General features: G+C 35.6%; 1 protein-coding gene across 8 annotated transcripts in view; it reads left to right on the forward strand.

The window, feature by feature from the left end:
* The first annotated feature begins 1,316 nt into the window (after window positions 1-1,316).
* Window positions 1,317-23,545, forward strand: part of ATG5 (autophagy related 5) — a 102,498-nt gene continuing 80,269 nt past the window's right edge. For 6 of the 8 annotated variants that reach the window (XR_010381282.1, XR_010381279.1, XR_010381280.1 and 3 more), the window contains exons 1-4: window positions 1,317-1,453; window positions 6,574-6,738; window positions 14,618-14,745; window positions 22,916-22,994. Coding sequence is in view for 4 of the 8 variants with exons in the window: in XM_010989629.3 (XP_010987931.1) it covers window positions 6,631-6,738; window positions 14,618-14,745; window positions 22,916-22,994 (315 nt within the window). In the remaining 4 variants the exon portion in view is untranslated. Of the gene's footprint in view, window positions 1,454-6,573; window positions 6,739-14,617; window positions 14,746-15,984; window positions 16,084-22,915; window positions 22,995-23,545 lie in introns of those variants that run through there. The other 2 variants (XM_010989630.3, XM_010989631.3) reach the window with 2 other exon arrangements.

The raw sequence follows: 23,545 nt of genomic DNA on the forward strand, positions 1-23,545 counted from the left end.
GATGATTCACTGAGAGTCTTCCCCTTATTTTTCCCTTTAAAAACTGTCACGGCTGAATAAGATCTTCAGAGATGACCTCAGGACAGGAGACAGCCATGTCTCCAGATTGCTGGCTTTTCTAATTAAAGCAGCTTTCCTTTCTACTGACACTTGCATCTAGAATTATTGGCTTTTGAGTGGGGAACAGCTGAACCTGAGTTTGGTAACAGGTGGAGTGAACTGGATTGTGGCTTTCAAATATCTTTGACTGCTATTCATACCAAGAAATATATTTCACATTCCTATCCAGTGTACACCATATAGTTACTAAAGTAAAAATTTCAGTAAATAATTTACCCTTAACATGGGTGAAGCATGCCAATATTTTCTATTTTATTTCATTAAAACAAAGCTAGTCAGGACTCCTTACCTTGATTTGATGACCCACCATTGGGTTGTGATTCACCACTGGAAAATCATTGGGCTAGACAACCGCCAAGACGATTCTTCTTTTAAAAAGGATTCTGTGGCTCCTGCTAGGATTTTCTTAGTTGTCTTAATTATCAGCAACCTATCAGGAGTTTCAGCACAGTATTTATTTGGCATGCATAGTATTATGTTGAACGGCATGTGTAACTAAGACAAAGACGTTAAATGCTGGTTAGGACTTTTGGATTGATCCAATTCAAAGACTCTTTAGGAGTAAGTTTATTAATTGTTACTTTCACCAACAGGAAGATAAAGGTATGCACAATTGGATGGATGGGAGGGCTTCAGTATTCAGGTATTTCAGTCTTCTGTTAAATGCGGCTACTAATCCCTGTTGTGGCTCTGACAAAGTGGAAAAGATCAAATGAGAAAATAGATATGAAAACACTTTGAGAACCAACGTTTCATTAATGTTACTTAGCGAAGCCAGGAGAGAGATGCTGCGATCAAGCTCTAGTGAGGCAGTGTCTCAGTAGTAACTGTCTGCTCTTATAGAACTGTTACGTCAACCTCCCTAAGCACCAATGACTATGCCAAAAGCACAAGACTCTGGGAAGAGGGTAGAAGCTGTGAACTTGCCAGGGGTGCTGACCTCCTATTCACGCTCTCGCCCCGTTCGCGCATGCTCAAGCGCGGCTCCAGCCTCTTCGCGGGGTGGGGCCGAACTCCGAGGGCGGAGTGCGGGCCACGTGGGGTCCCGTGACGTCATCTCCGGGCGCCGAGGGTGACTGGACTTGCGGTAGGCTTCCAGGGCTCCGGGGCGCTGCGGGCTGTGTTCTCTGGATCCCCGAGAGCGGAAGTGCAGCGGGGCTTGGCTCCCACCTCGGTGCCGGTGCCTTCTGCGGCTGCGGGGGCCGTCCGGACTCCTGGCTGGTGCGCCTCTGCGGGACGGTGTGTCCGGCACTCGGCGCCGCCGCCCCGCCGGAGCCGGGGACCCCATCGTCCTCAGTGGTGCGGGAAGCCGGAGGGGAAGCCGGCGCTTTTGGTAGGATATATGTGTGTCTGTCACCCAGTGTGAGGAACTGCCTGGAGGAGGAGGGCTGGGGAGGTGCCAGGTAGGTGTGGTAAGAAGGAGGGGCGTGCGGCCGGCGAGAGGGGCGCTCCCCCGGCTGCTGGTGGTTCCTCCGGGGGAGGTGGCGTTGGCCAGGTGCCGCCCCCGGGGCCCTTACACCGGCTGTGCGGTCTCTCCCGGGAATACGTCTGTTCTTTACTAACGTAGGAAGTGAGGGTCCCATCACAGGTTCTAGAGTTTAGTTCAGGAGCCACATCTTTCGTGGAATAATTATTTGAACCATAATTATTTCACAGGCAGTTCGATTCTATCCGAAATCGGTGGGTATTTCCCCACTTTATCTTCTCGATGGCGTTTATTAAGTCCCATTTAATAATATTTAGTGCCGACAAAGCCACTTTGGATTGGCAAATCACTGTAACGTACTTCGATTATACTTTGGATTATTTTCAAGTCATACTTGAATTTGAGGAACCTACGGAAACTATTGGTTCTAGATTTTTCTGAGGGGTGGGGAGGCATGGCATGTTTTCAGCAAGAGTTAAAACCCAGAGACTATCAAACAGCACTGAACTTACAAGGCCTTCTAGAATTTACTCGATAAATTTCAGACTCCTCGGGACTGTGGGTACTTGGATGTGAACCGAATTATTTTGTGATTTCCCTAAAGGGAGTTGGTTGAATTTTGAATTTGAAAGCTAAGATCTTGGGCTGAGGGTAGTAGCTGAGGAGAATTTTAGAATTTTACACTGTATTTAGGCATGTCTTTGATCCTCAAAGTATGCTGATTAAAATTGGGAGAGGTGAACAGAACGTACTTTGTGGATATGAGTTTTCAGACTAACATACATGCTTCAAGTGTAGGTTCGCTTTATTAATTTAACAAGTACTAAGTGCCTGTTATGTGCCAGGCACTTAACAAAAAGTAAGTAAAACAAAAAAAGACAAGCAAGACAACAAAATCCGTGCCATCATGAAGTTCATTTTGACGGTGGAGGAAGACGTTAATATAAAAATTAATTTAAAATGTGTCAGGGAGTGAGAAGGGCTATGGAGAAAAAAATAAAGCAATGAAAGGGAAGGAGAGTGCTGGCAGTGTGCATAGGAAATTGTGGTGGTGGCCTTAGAAAAGATGACATTTGAGCAGAGACCTAATAGTGACAAAGAAGAGTGCTGTGTGGAAAGAGCAGCCCGAGCAACCAAGAAGTCCCTGAGGCAGGAGCTCAGCTGGTTTGGCTGGAACTGAGGGAGCAAGGTGGGGAGAGTAGGTATCAGGCATAGTGGGGCCAGGTCATCGTTTAGGGCCTGATAGGACTTTGTGAGGAGTTTAGTTTTTACCTCGAATATGATGGTAGGGTTTTGAGTAAAGGACTGAACTGATCTGACTGGTGCTTAAAAGAATTTTTCTGATTACTGTGTTGTCTCTCTGCAGCAAGGTTAGAAATGTTGAAATCTCTGTTTGTAGGCTATTGCATTTATCCAGGTTAAAGGTCAGGGTGGCTTGAATCAGTGTGGTAATAGTGGAGGTGGTGAGAAATGGTCGGCTTCTAGACTTGTGTCTAAGCTAGAGCCATCAGGTGTGAAGAGGGGTCATGGATGACTCCCAGGTTTAGGCCTGAGCAAGGAAAGAATAGAGTTACCACTTAGTGATTTGAGGAAGACCACAGAGTAATAGGGGGAGAAAGGAGGGTGGAAGGTCTGAAACCATTTTCAGTTTTGCACATGCTAAGTTTTCGAGTGAAATGTCAGTATACAGTAGTATAGAGGAAACTGGAGTTTAGAAGAGAAGTCTAGGCTGAGGATATAAATGTGGTTATCGTTAATGTGTAAATGTAAAGCCCTGTCTGAGATCTCCAAAGGCAAGGTTCAAGGACTACCCTGGGGCACTTCAACTTTTGGAGGTTGGAGAGTTATGAACTCTCCCCCAGGGTGGGGGTGGGGCTGTTCATTGAAACCCGGGTTGAGAACAACTGATCCTTAGTACCTAGATAGAAGGAAATTGAAAGCCAGGTTTTTAGTTGAGAGAGAGTGAGGAAGGAGATGTGAAAATCTGAGGAGAGAGAGGTGATCTGGGAGACTAAATGGACTAGGGAAATATGAGAACACTGGGCAGTACTCAGAGCCCACTTTTGAGGTCAGTATTCATGAATCTAAAGGGACACCCGCCAGCCTAGAGTGTTATTTTTAGGTGTTTATAAATTTACTACTAGCAGATATTTGATATTTTAAGTGACTTCCTGGTGGTTGGGGATTTTGTCAGCATAATAGCTTCAGGTGATAGGTTAGCCTTTCTTGGGTTTGTCATGTACGAGGGACTGTTAATTGTACATTCTATTTTTGTCATACTCATGATGCTGTTTGCCAAATGCTGTTGGTTGGGCACCTACTTCTGTTGCAGGCTCTGAATTAAATGCCCAGAATACAGCAGTCAAGAAGTGCTGTCTCTCTCCCTTGCCCTCAAGATACTTACTTCTAGTAGACTGCATCATGGGTTGGGATTTCTGTTTTTCCAAAACAGTGCCTTCAATTTGGATGCACCACATTGATAAGTGTAGAGTATGTATGAACGGGAAAAATATTTTTCTAAAATAAATGAAATTTGCTAAATTTAAAGGGTGATTGTTCTGATTTAGGAAAGAGTTCAGGTGGAAAAGTTTAAGTAGCTAGTATAACTTTTAAATATATATATATTTTCCAGTTGTTTAACAAAAATTCCAGAGCCTACCATGTACTAATTATGCTAATATCGTGGATACAAAAGTACATATGACTCAGTTTCTGCCATCAAGGAACTCATAGTTCAGTGTGGGAAGGGGCAGAAGACAGATAAGATTAACGTAACTGCAATACATGGTTGTAACATATAACAGTAAACATATAATAATAGAAGTAATTAAATTACTTTTGCTTTGTGGAAAGCTTCCCAAGGAGTTGATGTTAAACTGACTCTTAAAAGATGGTTAAGAGTTGGCCAAGAGAAGAGGCAAAGTGTGTTTAAGCTGAGGGGCTGTGGAAGCATGAGGAACCGTGTATTAAATACATTTACCATTTGTTGAGTGGTTGGTTACCAGGTGAACACCCAACAGCCCTGTGAAATTAGAAGTATCTTCAGTTTACAGATATGAAGTTTAGAGATGTCAGATTTGTTGTCCAAGAACACAACATATACGTGGAAGTCAGGGTTTAAACCTAAGTCAGTTTGATTTCAAAGCCCCTTAACTACCTTACTGTATTGTGTGATGTAAGCATTTAAATCTTCTCTGTCCTTGTTCTTTATCGCTCAGCCAGTCTTTTTACCAACTTCTATTCATTCTTCCTTGGAAAGGCCTCCTATCTGTCTCTCATCAATCACCTGCTACCAGTCCAGTTCAGACTCTCATTATTGTATGCCTTAGTGCTGAAATTGCTTTCTGGCTAGGTCTTTGGCTTGGGATCCCCTCTTGTGCACTGCTGCCAGACAGTTGTTTTAATTTCACCATTATAAAACCTTACAAGCTCTCTAGGCTTGCTGGATGAAATTAAAAATCCGCAGTCTTCCATTTGGTATGCTTCATGATCCAGTCTCATTTTACATTTACAAATTTGACCTTAAAGGAATAATAATTGCTTTTATTTCAGCACTTACTATGTGTCTAGTATCATGTCAAACACTATAGATTTTTTACAGAACAACCTGGTGACTTTTACAGATAAGGAAATTGAGACTTAGTGAAGTAAAGTGACATGCTAGGATCACACGTGATATTAAAACATGTCACAATGTCAGTTCTTTCACTACCCCTACTCCTCCCAATACAAAGTTTCCTAAAAAGTTGGCACACATATTGCTCCTGCCCACTTCTTGCCTTTGCTGATGCTGTTTTGCCCTGCTTGGAATATTTGTCTTCTTTTTGCTTTCCATATTACACCTGTTCTTCAAGTTCCATATTTTTAAAAATTCTTCCCTGAATACTATAGGCTATATTAGTATTTAACTTCTTCCCCTCCTTCTTTATGAAAGCTCTGACAAAGTAACATTTAATTATAACCATGGATATTTTGGAATTTGAAGGGACCTTGGCAGTTGGTATGGTGTGATGGAAAGAATATGAGATTGGAAATCAGATTAACAATCTTTAAGCTCATAAGTGCTATAGTAGAGGAAAAGTAAAGGTGCAATGAGAAAACAGAGTTTCTGCCTGATTGATGCATAGAAGAAAGCCTATTTTGAGCAGCGTCCTGAAGGACGTTTGGAAGGCAACTTTAGTGTAAGGAACCACCAGCGTGAGCAAAGTCATGGACAGGACATGAAAGTGCATGGCATGTTTAGCAGATTTATAGATAATACCTACCAGACAATGCCTGAGGTTTTAAAAATGTTATCAGCACCACCACCACAACCACCACCATCATCATCATCATCTTGAATGCCCTCAGCACTTGCCGCAGAGATGGGCATGTCAAATGATCAAATATTTATTGACTCTGTATTGAGTGTTATCAGCAATGTTCAGTGAATAATTTTTTAGTTATTTTCCTTTACTCTTACAATTCCTGTTTACATTAATAATGCTTTTGGTTATTCTAAGTTCTTGAAGTCTTTGACTTCTAAACATTTTTTTGAGACATGCTCTTGTTGGTTCCATAAATTATGATGATAGATTATAGTCCTACATATAGGTATTATTCTAAGTGTTCTACATATATTAATTTAATCTTCATGTCTATCTTATGTGGTAAGTGCTGGTATTCCCATTTTACAAATGAGAAGCTGAGACACAAAGTTGTAGGTGAAGAGTTCACCTTAGATAAGCAATAGACTCTTTTGGGGTTTGAGAGGATGACGCAAGTCTAGTTTCACTTTGGCTGTGGCTCATTAATTGCATATGGAATTTTGAAATGGTTACTTAAGTGATCCCTTTAAATAAAAATGGTTCCACATTTAGAATTTGTTGTACTGATTTTTATGCTTATTCTTAAGAATGTCAATCACACATTTTTTGTAGTGAATAAACTTTATGACATTAATTTTTTTCCTGTAATCTTTCTTTGTTTTGGAGCAGGGTCATTTATTCTTGCGAGAATCTGACTAATACTCTTCATTTTATTTTCAGTTTGGCTTTGGTTGAAAAAGAATTTAGCCTATATGTACTGCTTTAACCACTGGAAGAATGACAGATGACAAAGATGTGCTTCGAGATGTGTGGTTTGGACGAATTCCAACTTGCTTCACTCTGTATCAGGATGAGATAACTGAAAGGGAGGCTGAACCATATTATGTAAGTATATTGATGGTAGCAAATGGGATATCTTAACTTGATCCATTTTATAAATAAAGCTCTAAAATTTGGAGGCTGTTTTTCAACATTTTATATACAATATGTGCTTACTATGGAAAAAATTTGGAGGCACAGATCAGCAAAAAGAAGGAAATGAGAATGACCTCTAATTCTACCACTCAGAGAAAAAAAACCCCACTGTTGACATGTTGATATGGGACCTTCTTGACTTTTTTTTTCTTGTGCATATATAATATATGATAATGAATCATAAGTTATGTGTTGTTTTTTAACAGGAAGTTATTTTGAAAATAGTAAGTTCAGATTTGACTCTTGTATTTAGGTGGTTCAAAGCAACTGTTTAAATTCTTTTTTATAGCTTGGTGAACATATGAATGTATGTGCCTGCATATGTTCATGAGCTAGTATTTATTATACAAAATATATTATTTAATAACATAAATTGCTATATATATAGACTTGTAGGTTTGACTTAATGTATTATCTGTTCTAAAAAAGGGGATCAAATATCTCTTGATTTTAGCCTGCTTTTTTTTCTTTTCTAATTGCATATGTAATCTAAACTTAAGCATCTGTCCATCAGAGAGAATAACATCTTGCCTTTTCACTGAATAGTCCCTAGTAGGCAGAGACATTCTCAGTTATTATTATTTCAGTTTTTTCTTTTTATCTTAGGTACACATCGTATTATTTACCCAGGAGGATCTGGAAAAGTGGAAATGTGTCTGTGGTGCTAGACTAGTTCTTGTTTCGCTTTAATAAAGCTTGCCCTTTGCTTTCTCCCTCTTCTGTTGGAGAGGCAGCGCTGCTCCTCAGCCTGCTCCAGCTGTGACAAGTCCGACTGCTGGAGGAAGCTACTTAAGGAGCTGTTCACTACTTTTTTGGGTATAAGAACTGTTTCATTTTTCTCTCTGCATCCTCAAATCTGGCATAGGTCATGCAACTGGTAGATACTCAGTGCATGAAAACCTCTCCACATTCATGTTGGGGTTTTGTTTTAAATTGTCTCTTTGGGCTTTGTTATTGAATGATAATTTCAAGGAAATTGAGCAGTATGCAGGTAACCATACTGATTATATAAATTTGAGTCATTTTAGCTTTGGAAATAGCAACAGTTTTCTGCCCTTAGGAAAACTTACATAGTTAAAAACAAAATGTGACCATGTTTCTTTTTAGAGATGTTTCATTTGTTAGATGTATTTTCCTCCTTCTCCCTCTGTAATATGGGCTGGAATATCATTTGTGTTTGTTTCCAAACTAGCTTTTGCTGTTTAATAAAAACTTAACCTTGGGTGGCTTTCTAATAGTATCCAAACAAAGGAGTGTATATGTCCAGTTGGTCAAAGCGGCAAAAACTAAGAAATACATACATGATTTAAGTCTATTTACTTTTAAATCAGAATGTTTGACAAAATTCTTGCGGTTAAAAAAAATGCAAGTAAAGAATGCATTTTTCTTTCTTTATATATGAATTTGATTAAATATGAAAAGATCATTGTGAGATTGGAAGGTAAGTTATTTTCCATCCATTTCTAATCAAATTAAAAATGGCAAAGAGTATCAGGGATAACTATTGGAGGAGGAGGATTGTTTCATCTAATAGGAATTTTTTGCCTTGAATTCTTCCTAATTCTTCACCCAAAATAAACTTTTATATAGTCATTATAATTATGTTTTTGAAGACTATTGGGTGACAGGCATATAATAAATGTTAAACAAAAAACTGAGCTTTAAAACTGACTATAAGTCAGTTTAAAAAAAAAACCATGTAGCATAATCCAGATTTAGCTCATAATACACACTTGAAAATAAGTTAATATATACAGAAAGAAAATATCCAAAACCACTAGCAGGGGTTACTCTTAGAATTATTATAGGTGAGCATTTTAATGCCAATATGATTTTACTTCACGTGTGCCTTGCTTGTAAATTCAGCCTGCAGATATTTTTAATTGCTTTGAGTTGTAATAATGATAATGTTTAAAAACTCTGGATGAAATGAGGTGAAAATATCATAGCGTGAGAGCCAATAAAACTTCTTTCCCAGACATTCTCAAAGTTCAGGGGAGGTGATGTAACAAGGTTGTCACCGTGGCCTGGAGAGTCCATTCATATTCAGGTGGAGGGTAAGGATGGGCAAATGTGAGGGTAGTTTACTTTTATTAATGTTTATTGCTTATTTCTTAGAAACTAGATTTTAAAATATCCACTCATACCAAATTTTTAAATAATTATTCAGAGTCTTCTGGAATTTTCTGTTTCCATTGGAAAAGCATATTAACACTTTGATTTGTTGCTTCCACATAAATCTTTCAACCTACATTCTCTATGTATATCATTGAGAATTATATCTTATTTTACAGGGAATGTTAGGAAGGAAATTTGTTAGAAACTGGGCAATTTCTCAGCTTTTGTTGTTTCTGTTATATTCATTTGAACTGTTGCTTTTCATTTAGATTATCTGATATGAAATATACATACTCAATTGCATTCATATTTTGTGACTTGTTACCACAGGAAATCACACAGACACATGGTTATCAATCTGAGTGGATCCAAAACATTACCCTGCAGCCCTGTTATGTTTCCTTAGTCAGCTGTCTTTGTTCTTCTCCACTATGACTGTTCTCTGAGCCCTGACCTCATCTTTCTTAACAGGTGGCTTCACTTCCTACTTCACAAAGAAAATGGAAACCATGTGCTATGACCTTCCTTAACTTTCTGCCATCAAGTCTGCAAGACATATCTGCACTCACACATTTACTTCTTCTGTCCCATGTTAATGAAGAGGTGTCCTTCTTCCTAGGCAGAGCCCAACCGTCCGCCTGTGTTCTGGATCCCATCTCCTGACTTCTCAGGAACCTGGTGGTTTCTGATATTTTCCCTGCCTCACCGCCCCCCACCTTCTCTATTTATTTTACTTTCAACTTTTTCTATCTACTGTATCTATCTTTGCAGATTTATATTGTCTCAAACCCTTCCTATCCTAAAACAACCCTCTGTTGACCCCATCTCCTTTTCAAACTCTTGCTTTCCCTTCACAGCCAGACTTATTAAAAAGATTGTCTGTACTTGTTATCTCCTTCCTACCTCCACCACGTACTTCACTGTAATATTTTCACACTATTCCGATAGAACTGTTCTTGCCAAAGTCACTAATGGTTTTTTTTTTGGTTTTTTTTTTTTGCCAGACCTAGAGTCTGTCTGAACTTTTATTTGCTTGATCCCTCAGCACTATTTGATGTTGTTGGCTGTTTGCTCCATTTTGTGGCACTGTCCTCTCTTGCTCTGCAGTGCCTCCTTCCTGGTTTTGCCTCTTCCTTTCTGGGTTTTTGTGGTCTCCTTTGCCAGATCTCCCGCCTTTGCTTGTTGCTCAGTGTTGGCATTCCTTGGAGCTTTGCCCCTTTTTTTGGTTTGTTTCACTTCATCCCCCCCCCCCCAGAGCTCTCATCCATTTTTATGTCTTTGTTGACATTTTTATCTCAACGGCTCCACAAGATTTTTCTCCTGAGCTCCAGACCTTTATGTCTTTTTGCTATAAATGTTCACTTAGTTATCTTGCAGGGACTCAAACTAAGTGTGTTTGAAACTGGACTCATCATTTTTACTCCAGAAAACCTCGTCGCCCGCTATATTCCCTTCCTATTTTTGCAAGTTAGACCTGTCATCCAGCTGATTAATTAGTCTTACTAGAAATGAACATGGGACTCATCCTTTGATGCTTCCTCTTCCTGTATCCCTGGCATTCAGTCAGTAACTTTGTCCATCAGATTTTATATCTGAAATGTTTCAGACTTTTCTGATTCCTTTCATACCCACTGCTACAGCCTAGTTTAAAAACTGATGGATTATATAGTATTAACTAATTTCCATGGTTTCAGCGTTGCCCTCTTTCCATTTTCCAGTCTGCAGTTGGAGTAATCTTTTCTAAATACATATCTGATCTTGTCACCTACCTGCTTGAAACCTTTAGTGGCTTTTTATTGTCTTTAGGATCCTTAATGCAGTTTACAAGGTTCTTCATAATCTGGTCCCTTACTTCAGTGCTATTCTGTCCCAAACCTCTGTAGTCCTGTCACATTCGACTTCCTGTAGTTCCTCAAACGTGCTGGTCATTGTCCTTTTGTATTTGGTCCACACCTTTTTGCAATTTCCTGTATCTGGATTGAGCAGCAATATCTCCCACCCTTACTCTCACCCAGACATCCACATCTATCCATGTTTGGTTCATTCCTGTTTCCTTTTTGACTCTTGCCTTAAAATTGACTTCCTGTCAAGGCTTTCCCTGAGCCCCTAGATTAGGTTAAATTTCTTTGACTACTTGCTCTTATAACATTCTTTACTTCCTCTTTGCAATCATCATATTTGCAATTTTGGTTTTACTATCTGTCTTCCTCTCTAGCCTCTAAACTCCATGAGAGGAAGGATTCTTTCTGTTTCATCCGTGCTCTATCCTCATTGCCTAGTGTGATGCCTCACGCATTGAAATGGAATAGAATTCTAGAATATTTTAATTCTACTTTTGTTCTAGATAAGTGAATCTCTAATTTTATAACTGAAAATTGTTGGGACAAAATAGGATTTGGCATAAACACTACACAGGCACTCTTTTCAGAAACATAAGCAATCTATACAGTTGTGTGAAACATGCATTCCATATAAGCTGTACAGAAAAAAATGAATCACTTGTGTCATACTCACTGAGTACTTGACAGTGTTAGACAAGGAGGAAGGGATCGGTAGAGTCATGTAGCTGACAGTATCTCCAGAGGGGTTAATTCTTTTTGTATTAAAAGAACTTGAAGACATTAATTGAAGTGAAATAAGCTGGACACAAAAGGACAAATATTTTATGGTTCCATTTAGATAAGGTACCTAGAATAATCTCACTCAAAGAGATAGAAAAGTAGAAAAGTGATTACCAAGGGGGCCTGGGGGAAGAGGAGAATGGGAAAGTTACTGTTTAATAGGTACAGAATTTGAGTGTGGGATGATGAAAAGTTCTGGAGGTGGATAGTGGTGATGGTTGCACAATAGTGTGAATGTATTTAATGCCTCTGATCTGTACACTTAAAATGGTTAAAATGGTAAATTTTATGCTAGGTATATTTTATCACAGTTCTTAAAAAGAACTTGAAGTAAGCCAATGCAATACAGCTAATAAAAAACTGAGTGGTACAGTCTGGATGTAGAAAGCAGGACAGTGTCTTTTTGCTGTTATGTTCATTTCATTTTTACTTATTTAAATATTCACTAGATAAATTTCATCTATACCTACTCTAGTATGGTCTTTCTTAAATCTTAGGGTTATTTCTTAGAACTACTATAGACATTTACATTAGTTACAGATTACTCCCAGAGACCAATTTGGAACAGAAGATTCCAGCTATGTTTCAGTGTAGATTCCTGTCTTAAGATTGGACATTCCTTCTAAATTATCACTTTTGGCCTTTCGCCCCACCTAAGCTTTGGCATTTCTAATTTACTCAGCAGATATTTTCTGTATGCCTGCTATGAAGCAGATACTATTTGGGACATTGGGGATGTAGCAGTGAACAAAACAGATGAAATCCCTGTCTTAGTGGAGTTTGCCTTCTTATGTTTCTCATTCCTTATTGTAAAGAAGTTTTTGTTTCATGAAAATCATTTATGAATTTTTCAGCAACTTTGATTGAATCCTGTGCATGTACAACCTTCTCCAAAATCACGAACTGATATCCATACTCACTGATGAATCTTTTCTTCTTATGATTTCCATAGGTTAATATCATTTTCTACAGTATGGATTACTGTGTAATGCCCAACAGACATTTTAAATCAAAGTCTTGGATTTACTAATATAGAACTATTGGACTAATAAGTTATACTTATCTATTTTTAAAAAGTGGCTAATTTACCATGCTGTTTAAATTTCTTAGAGACTATCTATGTTACATCTGTATTTGATTCTGTCATTTCTGACTCTGAGGAATCTTTTATTTGCCATTTGTTTAGTAGAATATGATTTTGGTGAGTTATTTAAGCTGTGTGTAAAATAGGTGGTGATGATACTTCTGTAAAACAACTAGTGCTTTTCCTTTTGCATAACATATATTAGTTTCCTTTTTCTTTTCTTCCCTAATCACATCCTAGTTGTTTCTTTATAAAAGAGGAACTTACGTTCTCTTGAACCCACAATACTATCCAATGACTTGTTCCATGTATTAGTACCTTCTATTCTGTTCCGGAGTGTGCCAGCTACCTCCCACACCCCCTGTATCCAAAAGCTTCTAGGACCACTGTCATGTTCTCTTACCTAGCTGGGGCCTGTTACCTTAATCTTCAGTGATTAAATATCAATCATTTTAACCAGAATATTTCTCTTGGTATATAGTCTCATTCCTAGTATGTAATTCTGCTTGATTAATTGGTCAAAAGACATAGCCTTAAATAAGCAGCATGAAAAATGATGCAGAGTTAGACTCTCAAAAGCAGGTGAGAGTAACAGAACAGTTTCACCAGCAAAAGAAGAGAAGCTTAGGAAAGCAAGAAATAACTAGAGTATCTGCTGTAGGGGAGGAAAAAAACACAATTTTTTTTTCCAGTTTCTTCATTTTATTTACTTGTGGGTTCTTTATATAAATCTTAACCAGTTTTCCAAAATGCTCTCTTATGTTTTCTTCCTGGGTACCTTTCTTGGGGAAAAAACACTAACAGCCTTCATACTATTCCAGTTGAGGCTTTACGAACCTCAGCATTCCTTCCAAGACTTTTCTCTCTCCACAGTCCAAGTAGGCCCAGTCTCCATGAGGACAGGATTGAGGGAGTTGATACACAGTGGCAGGGTCACCAGCCCCTGAGCTCGTGCTTTGTTGCATTTAAAGATTTAAATGTATTGCTCAAAAGTCAGTCATCTTTAACCTGTCTCCTTCAGATTTCTTCATTAGTAATCACCAAAATCTGTTCTGACTGATTTCCAGACCTCCCTCACTTTTTCCCTCCTTCATCCCTATCTTATGTAATATTTCCTATCTAAAGTCTTATCCTTTTACAGTCTTCTATACACAACTGTTAGAATTCCTCAGGTACTTTTTCTCATTTGCCGTCTTCTTATTTGTGGTATCATAGTGGACCCCTATTGTTTATCAAATGAAAGTTTCTCTTTTATCTTTAAAGGCCGTTCTGTTGCTGTCATGAAATATTCTTAAAGCGCTTTTTTATGAGTTTTTTTTTTTTAATAACCTCCACATTTTTTTAGCCTCATAGAAGAGGACAGATTATGTCTTTGTCCTGGTTGTTCTTCAGTGCACCCAAGCCAATACACAGTAGATTATCAAAACATGTGGGGCCAATTAAGAAGCCTTTTTTTTTTTTTTAAATAGAGGTACTGGGGATTGAACCCAGGACCTTGTGCATGCTAAGCATATGCTGTGCCACCCTACTGAGAATTCTTGATTGATAAGTCAAGGTGTACATTAGGACAGAGTTGATTATCTTCTCAGGAGTTTAACTCAGGTGAATCATATTAATTTTTAAGTTAAACTTGATAGAACTAACAAGTATCCTAAATAGTGTGACATCTGTTTGCACTGTATTTTTATTTGGAAAAAAATTTTGCGGAAAGATTGCACATAGGCTTGTGTTGTTTATTCTAGGCATTTAAGCTATAAGCTGTACATAAAGTAATGACCTCGTAAGAAATTTTAAAATGTCTTAGCCTTTAACTTTGATTTTCTATAAAGAGAGTTGACTTTGTGTGGAATATTCAAAATAATGCAAAGAACATGGCTGTTTTTCCTTAATATTCAAAAACCTATTTAGTATATTTCTTTTTTAAAAAAATAGTAAATAAATACGGTTTTACAAATTTTCATTTCAGTTGCTTTTGCCAAGAGTAAGTTACTTGACGTTGGTAACTGACAAAGTGAAAAAGCACTTTCAGAAGGTTATGAGACAAGAAGACATTAGTGAGATATGGTTTGAATATGAAGGCACACCACTGAAATGGTGAGTGAATTTTTTTGCATTAATAAGCATTGAATATACATTAGCTTTAAGAAGGTGTATAGCCTTGAAGCAGTTTTTTTTTTTTTTTTTGAGTTCCATACAAGAAATCACTAGCCTAGCTCTATAATACAGTGAATTTTAAACGAATGCTAGAATATTTTTTGGAAATTTTTCTGCCTTCCATTTGGATGCATGGGAGATTGGACAGATTTATATATTTTCATCAATAGATTTTTTATATGGCATTATAATACTATATTTGATTATGGAATTTTTTTGTTTTAACATATATTTAAAACTCCCTTGTGAATAAGTCACTCTGTGATACTATTCAGTTTTGTTTCTATCTCTAAAATCTGTTTAAACAGATCTTTTAAACGTATGATTACCTAAAAGGGCATTTTCAAACTGATTGCCACATGTGGTTGACCACTGTGTTATAAGCACATCTTGTTTAGCCTTGGCTTAGTATTTAAAATACATAGATTTCCTTTTTGTGTGAAAAATAATTTAGATAGTTTATCAAAATATCATTTTTTCAGAAACATTTAAAATAAATATTCTTTTTCAGAACAAATTGAAAATAAATCCTAAATCTGGTCTGATCCATGTGCAGATGATGTATTTTTGTACTTCTTCTGTTACTGGGAGCTTTGGTTATTGTACTTCTAAAAATATTTAATGAAATTGAAATTACAGAGAGAAGAATATTAAATAATGGCTCAAAGTATGGTGGGATATAGGTGTTGAAATGCTGCCATATAGATGTAGTTGAATGAAAAAGATACAGACTGAGTCGAGCTTTAATTGAGATAGGAAAATATAAGTAGTTTAATAATGGATTTAGTGCCTGAATCTGGGAACAGTAAAAAATGAAGAGTTTTAAAAGAGACTTAAAGCAAATAAAAGGAAGTTAGTAGGTGTATGATAAGTGCAGCTGACTTGAGTCCAAGAATGACTTAGAAACAAGGAGTGAACTTTTGGAACTCACATTGTGCTGATGAATTTCCAAGAGTGAGTAGACTTGTATTAATGTCTTAGAAACACACAAGGTGATACCTTGTATTGAGTTATGGGTCACATCACTAAACTTTTTCTTTTTTGTATAGTGTTCATTTTTAAATCAAAACAGTACTGAGCTTTATAATCACATTATCAGACTCATTATGACTCTTGAATAGTTCTAGACCTTGGGCAGCATAGATGAGTCATTGTTTTCTGTTTCTTTTTATTTCTCAGAAGAATTGGAGGTTTTGGAATGGGAAGGTGGCTTAAAAGAAGTGTAAGAGGAGCAAGGATCAGGAGAGTAGAGGGAAAGGAAAGGGGGAAATATTGTGGGTGAGTAGCAATAGGATATATCTATGTTCTTGACAGTTCTATCTATATTATAGTTGGATATTGAAATTATATTGCTTTGTGTGTATTAGTTATAGATTATGGTAAGAATTCATACAAGTGACATGGGGCTCTTCAGTTTTATTGTTGTAAAGTAGAGGTTGTCAAATGGGCCCTATTGACATTTTGACCCAGATAATTCTTTGTTGTGGGAGTGCTACTCTGTACATTGTAGGATTTTTAGCAGCAGCCCTGGCCTCTGCCCACTAGTACCAATACCATTCCCTTCCGCTATGATAATAAAAAATGTTGCTAAATATCCTGGGTAGGGGGTGCAAAACCACTGCCAATTGAGAAACTCTGAAAAAGATGGGAAACCTCAATTTAGTGTTTATAGTAAATGATTAAGTTATCACTTTTTAGCTGCTGTTTTATTCTGTCCAATGTGGTGATTATTTTTGCATTTGATAAGATTTGTATTAAGTTTATATTCTACATATGATACCAATAAACAATGTTGGGACCCATTTCTCTCATAATGATTTTGGCTTCAAGATAATTATGTTCCTACTTTGTCAGTATTTATCCCTTCTATTAAAGAGTGAAGTTATTTTTCCTTTTAGAGAGCTTATGTTAAAGCAGTTGTGTTCAAGAATCTTTATTTTAGTTTTGGGGGTGTTAACTATGGAAGTAATATCATGCATAAAAATTTTTGTCTTGCTCTAAGCTCATTGTATTCAGTGGCTTTTGATACAGCTTGTCCTTTACTATTGTTTGGTACTCCATATATTTGAGGAATGAATAATTTCCAAAGGCATGAATATAATTCAGAGCGTCTGGGCTACATTTTGATCTTTTATCTCTTTCCTCCAAACAATAACAATTTTCTCCTATGTGAAAAGAATTACCTTCCTGGAAATAGGGTAGCAATATCTACCTGGCTTTTAAGCAGTGAGTTTCATAAGATAGGATAATCACTGTAGGGAACCAGCTACCACTGAAGCTTTGTAGGACTTGGACCCTTGAGACCACACAAGTATCTTAAGAATAGAGGAGCATTTATTTGAATATGATGATAACATCTGTCTTATGCTTGATTCTTTGGTGTTTTAAGTAAATTAAAGTGAAAAAGGAAATCAAATACCAGTTCAGACAATTCATAAAAGGAGGAAAGCATAAATCAATTTGCCTTCTCCGTCTATAGCTCCTTTTCCTATTCATCTTTATTGTTGTTGCAAATGTTTAATTGTCTGTGTGAGATGCTTGAGCCCAGGTGCTTTGTACCTTAAACATTAGAATGTAAGAAGTGCTAAGTAAATGTTGAATGAATAAATGAATCTAAATAAGTCTTTTCTTTTTATTGAGAAAACTGAGGCTCAAGTAAATAAAATAACTTGCTCAAGTGATGAAGTAGGACCAGATTTTGAGGGTCTCAGTTCAGGGTTCTTTTTTACCACACATACTGATGACATTCTATTTGTGAGTTGTTGTTTTCTCCAATTCTGTATGTGCTAATTACTTACGTTTTAACTTGTTCATATTAGAGTAGAAAATATTTAAGAACAGTGGTAAGCACACAATGAACACTAAGTGTGTTGTTGATTTGTAGAGAAATGCCAAGGAAGTTTCATCTGATCAGTACTTTATCCTCTGCCATCCTTTCTCTCTCTAACTTAAAATTTTACATGGAAAGTGGAAAGTGCTGATTTTAACTCAGATTAGGGACCTCTTTTTTTTTTTTAGAGTGATTTGCATTCATTAGTCAACAGAGGGTGCTCTAACATTGCACTTTAAAGGGTAAAGTTTCTTGTAACCATAACCCAAGTGTTCAAAATTTGTATTTGTTACTTTTATATTAGGCTTCTTTTAAGAGAAAAATTCTTGGTTCTTCTAAAGAATACTTTGTTAGTATACCCTAGTGCTGGTCAGATTCTGGGCCTTCAGGTACAAAATTTAGAAAAGTTCTCTGTCAGCTGTAAAACAGGTGTCTCTAATGGGATATTACTATTTTGTGTAAATTGACCTGTTTTCAGAACTGGCTGTTGAAAGTAAGAAATTGCTGAAACTAACTTTTGAATTAAAAAAAAAGACAGCAAATACTAATGTTGATCTTAAACATAGGTGTTTAAATATTAAATACCAGAATTTAATGTTGTACCTGTGTGATTTCAAAACTAAATTTTAACAAAATAACTTTAACATCTTAATCATAAATACTTTGCTGGCTCTTCTCTCTTATGTTCAGTCATTTTTCTGAAGTTGTGAATTTCTAGACTTTTATAAATTATTCTGTAAACTAAATTTTTGAAGTGTGGTTTACTTAGCATTTTATACATGTGGTATCCCTTTGGTTATTTTTGTACTTTTTCATATCTAAGAATAGGCTTAAAAAAGCTGTGAAATACAGTGCTAGTCTATAATTGTTTGTGTTTGTCCCATAGACAGAGTGAGGCAAAGTCGACTGTAATCATTAAGTTACTTTGGTTTACAGTTCTGTTTCCAGTGAATCACTAACACAGCAAACTCATGAATAGGATGTATTTATTTCAATGAAATGGAATGAGACAATCCTACTCTAGTATATGGGGAAAATTTCTTTTCAATGCCTATCTTAAAATACTGGTTTGCTGTCTGACTGCAGATGTTCAGACTAGAATGAGCACCCTTGGCTGACCTCAGAGCAGCATGTCCCTTATTGCTATGCCATGTGCCAGTATACATATATGTACGTATATATTTTAGCAAAATAAAGAAGAAACTCATGCAAAAAAAAAAAAAAGGAAGAAAATGTTATTCTTTGTGAAAATTGAATTTAGAAAAGACTAGAGTGACTTAAGGAAGAAAAAAATGAATAAAATGTGGAAATAGACCTAATACTAAATATTCTGGTGCAGTCAATTTTTATAGGACAGTAGATTGAATCTTTACTAGTTGGGTCCTTTCTGGGATATATTCCAGGTTCAAATCCTCACCACTCCCTTTTCTTTTAAATTTAGGGTAGATTAGCAGGAGTAGCAGTGTAACAGCCGAATGGCCACAGTATACTTTGCTTACAGTTACAGCTTATGTGGTTTCTGTGTTACTGGTTAGGAACCTCTTGAGGAAACTATATAGAGTATCTGTTTAGAGGAGTTGTGCAGTTTAGTACTTTTGACGTCTTTGATGTAAATCAAATTATAGTGAAAGAAATTCAGTACTTTTGCTTTTTGCCAGTTCTGCTTTACAGATTTTCTTGCATATTAGTAGACTCATTAGTAATAAGCAACCTTGCAACCAGTTAATCCAGATAGTGTATTTGTTTGGCATTAGTATCCTTGCACCAAAATCATTCTGACATAAACATTTGCATAGAGTCACATATGATCTCTATACTTTGACAATAGATAAAATAAATTGTTATTTTACTCCTAAATTTTTCTGACTTCTATTTTTTTAAGATTGTTACAGGATAATTATTAGCTATTGTATCATTTAGAATGCTTCTACGTTAATACTTCATGTGTATTTAAATTTAAATATAGGTTTTAGAGATTAATTTCCATCCTAATCCTAGTATATCAGGAAAAAGAGTCATCATTTACTATCTGAGACTAATAAACTTAAAATTTTGATTATGTATATACACATACATATTTAAGTCACTTTATAAACAATTTAGAGAAGTAAGAATAAAGAAATGGTATATAACAACTTTGTTAGAAGTTTTAGTAAGAATTTAAATACAGAAATTCACATTTTCACTGCATGTTTTCTGGGTTTTGAAGGTATATATACCTGAAATGGGCAGTGTCCTCAATGCAAATTACTGCTCATTAGTTGTCAAACAATCAGAAAGACCTCTGAGAGGTTCTAACTTATTACTTCCGACTCTTCTTATGCTTAACAGTAATGCTTTAAGAAATTTTAAAAACCTTTGACAGATCATGATTTTTGTTGTAAAATTTTTTTTTACATGAGTAAACATCAGTTAGAATGATCAGTCCAATTCTTTTTAATTTCTACATCCCTAATTCCTTCCAGTCATGTTTCTGTGCAAATCTACCTTTAACATTTGCCTACTTACTGTCAAGTAAATGCAGGGCACAAATGGCATTGAAGATGAAAGAATACTGTTACACTTCCTTTTAGCAAAATGGAATAGTCTAGGTTCTAGTCATAAAGCATGGTATGACATAATCCTTTCTGTTAAGTGACTCTGAATAAGAGTGCCATATGTCTTTAGAAATACATTGTTTATTTACTAGTTCTTGAGTTTTAGAAAATTTACCTAGGATATTATCACCTGAAGACTCATAGTCTGTGATTTCACTTAAATGATCAATTTACCATTATCATTAAAGTCTAAAGAACTGCTTTCTGTCTCTCTGCAAAAATCTTCTGATTTATCTAATTATATAACATCTTCCTCTGTCATCTTCCTCCTCTTTCCCACAATAGGGGGAAAATAAGACACTCTGAATTTTTAACTGTGTTAAGAAGATAGCTAAAAAGACTCCAAAGATGGGGTCTGCATCCTTATTTTATGCTTTATTGAAATGTGATGTAATTCTTTAGGTGACACAGTAAGAAAATGGAAAAATAATGCATTATTTTATCACCCTTCTAGGCATGCCATTATTCTTTCAAATTCATACTATTTTAATCTTTTTTTCTTAGTTGGGAATAATTGATAAGTAATAATGAAATAACTTCTAGAATGATGAAATAGCAAAATGTTAAAAAGATAGAAAAATAAGATCACTAAGATCCCATAATATATCTTAGATTTATAAAAGGGTCCAGTGAATCCATATGGCAGTTACTAGGTTACTCTGTTTAGTTTTATTATTTTTGTTTTTTAAAAGTGGTTTTTGGAAGACCTCTAAGAAAGAATAAAAGTTATGAAATATTAATCTTAAAATAGAGCTGCTCAGAAAAGAAATTCAGAACCTAAAATTGGGTCCATTGAATCTTTATGGTATACCGAGGGTTAACTGTACTGCGGATCTTTGATTTCTGTATTCAACAACTATTTATTATCTACTTTATTCAAGATTTTGTGTAAATTTTTAAAAAAATACTGAGTAAAAAAATGATTATGAGTCTTATGTTTAATTTGTTTTCCCACTCAAATACTTATTATTTTAAAAATTGTATTTGATTTTATGTGATAGTATAAATTGCTTTAAGGTAATATTTGATTTAACTTTAGAATTTGCGTAGAGTTCCATTTGAATGGCAGAGAATGTGTACAGCACTGAATTGCTAGTTATTTTAAGGGTCACTGATGTATCCAAGAGGGTCAGCTATAAAATTTGCTAAAGGGATTCTATAATTGTATCTACATAGAATTTGGAAAGCTCTGTTAGTTTAAGTACCCACATTCATTTTTAACCTAGTTGCTGATACCTAAGAGGGACATTCTAAAAAAAATAATGAAGACTAAACAAGGTCTGTTGTGTAAAAGTACAAGGCATTAGGTAGAGTTCGAAGAGAAGGACCAGAATTGGATAGGATCTATAACTGTGTATAGTACAATGTTTTTTATGTATTTGTTTGTTTGTTTGTTTTAACTGAGGCTAGAATTTTTCTTAGTTTCAGAATTTCCTAAAGGAAACATTCTATAATGTAGTTAATCCAAAATTTCTTTCATATTTATTTCTGATTATGAAAGATTTGTGTTAGATGCTGACTTTTTGAATAGAGAGAATTTTGAGAGTTTAATTAAGAGATGAAACACATATATAACTAAAACCACCCACTGTTATATTTTGCTAGTAGGACATTATCCTACATTCATTCTAAATAAGTATATGATCTCTAGTGACTGATGACTTTTCCACAATTATGTAAAAATAAGCAAACATAAATAGCATTAGCTTATATTTGAATCTTGGTCAGGTAATTTTTTGGATCACTCATTTTGAGGGAAATTAGATATATGTTCAGATTTTTCAGTTGTTAAATCTACGAGTAATTCACCAATGCATTATACGGGAAAGAATGGGACTATGCATAACACCAAGCTATCCTCTTTTTGTCTTTTTGTCTTTGTTGGGAGTATCATTTAATTCTGATTAACTAATTAGGCTACTTCAGATTCTTTAAAAAGATGAAAAAATAACTTGTCCATTGAAATTTACAAGGTTTGTTATTAACTTTTGTTTATTACTAAATAATTTGCTTTATTGTGAGTAGTGGTTATATTAGAAAATATTCTCTTATTAGGAAGTTCCAAATTTATTATAAAAAAAAAAACTTCAGAATTATGTTGTAGAAGAATACTCAGTGATTTGGTGAAATGTTGACATATTGTTATATGAAAAAAGCAGGTTATAGCAGTTTGTAAAGAATAAACCTCATCTATATTTAGATAAGTTTGTGTAAATGAAACACTGGGAATTTATATGCTATAATGTTAATAGTAATAACTACAATAGGCAGTTGCATGCTTTTTAAGGTGCTCTTCTCAGTTCTTAAAATTTTCTAAAATTTTAAGTTGTTTTATAAATTGAAAAAATATATTTAAGCTAACTTTAAAAAACTAGTCGCCCACTTTGAATACTGGAATGATTAAGTGTTGCAGTAACACTTCTCATGGCCAGTAAAAGATGATGACTTAGCACAATTTCATTATGCATATTGAGGATTCCCTGGGGAATGAAATTTAGAAGACAGACCACCTGATGCCTGGAAACTATGCCATACTAGCCCAGGCAAGTAACCGTATAAAATGTTTCCTTCCTGTGATTTGTAGTCAAAGCCCCCTGATATTTGATGTTAAAATATGCTGGAAATTTATTTTGAAATTTTAGTTATAACTTTATTTCTTAAAAATATACTCTTTCATTTTTAGGCATTATCCAATTGGTTTGCTATTTGATCTTCTTGCATCAAGTTCAGCTCTTCCTTGGAACATCACAGTACATTTTAAGGTATAGTTTAGCATTTCCCATTTGTCCCACTTGTAGTACTTAGTAAGCAGACTTAGAGTGAATTTTTTTTAAGTGAAATTGTTTATTGCTTTTCCCATGATGCCTTTTAATTTGCTAAGCTGCCATTAGTATTTATCTGTTAAATGCCTTTCAGTTTCTTCTTAACTCTTGACAGAACCATTTAAACATTTAATGTATAAATGCTTATTCTTTGTTGGAGCTGGGTATACTATGTTTAAAATTTATAATATTTTGGAATAGTTATGTTCATTACAAAATACCAAATAGGAAGAACAAAGTCCTGAGTACTTATGGGCATGGGGGTGGGAAAGGAGGCAACCTAATTAACACTGAATAACTCTAAGGATATTTTAATCGAATTGAAAGAAGGGTTAGGAGACAGAAGTCCAAAGACTTGATCTAAGTCTGTTTTGAGGAATATTAATTCCTGTAGCTTTTAAGAGAACAAGCTAGATTTATTGTAACCTATTTCTGTCTCAGTATTTTATAAAGTGTTCGTTGCTTTTCTCCCTAACCACCCTGATTCTCCA

Source organism: Camelus dromedarius, chromosome 6 (genome assembly GCF_036321535.1).
Source record: "Camelus dromedarius isolate mCamDro1 chromosome 6, mCamDro1.pat, whole genome shotgun sequence".
NCBI classification, from domain to species: Eukaryota; Metazoa; Chordata; class Mammalia; order Artiodactyla; family Camelidae; genus Camelus; species Camelus dromedarius.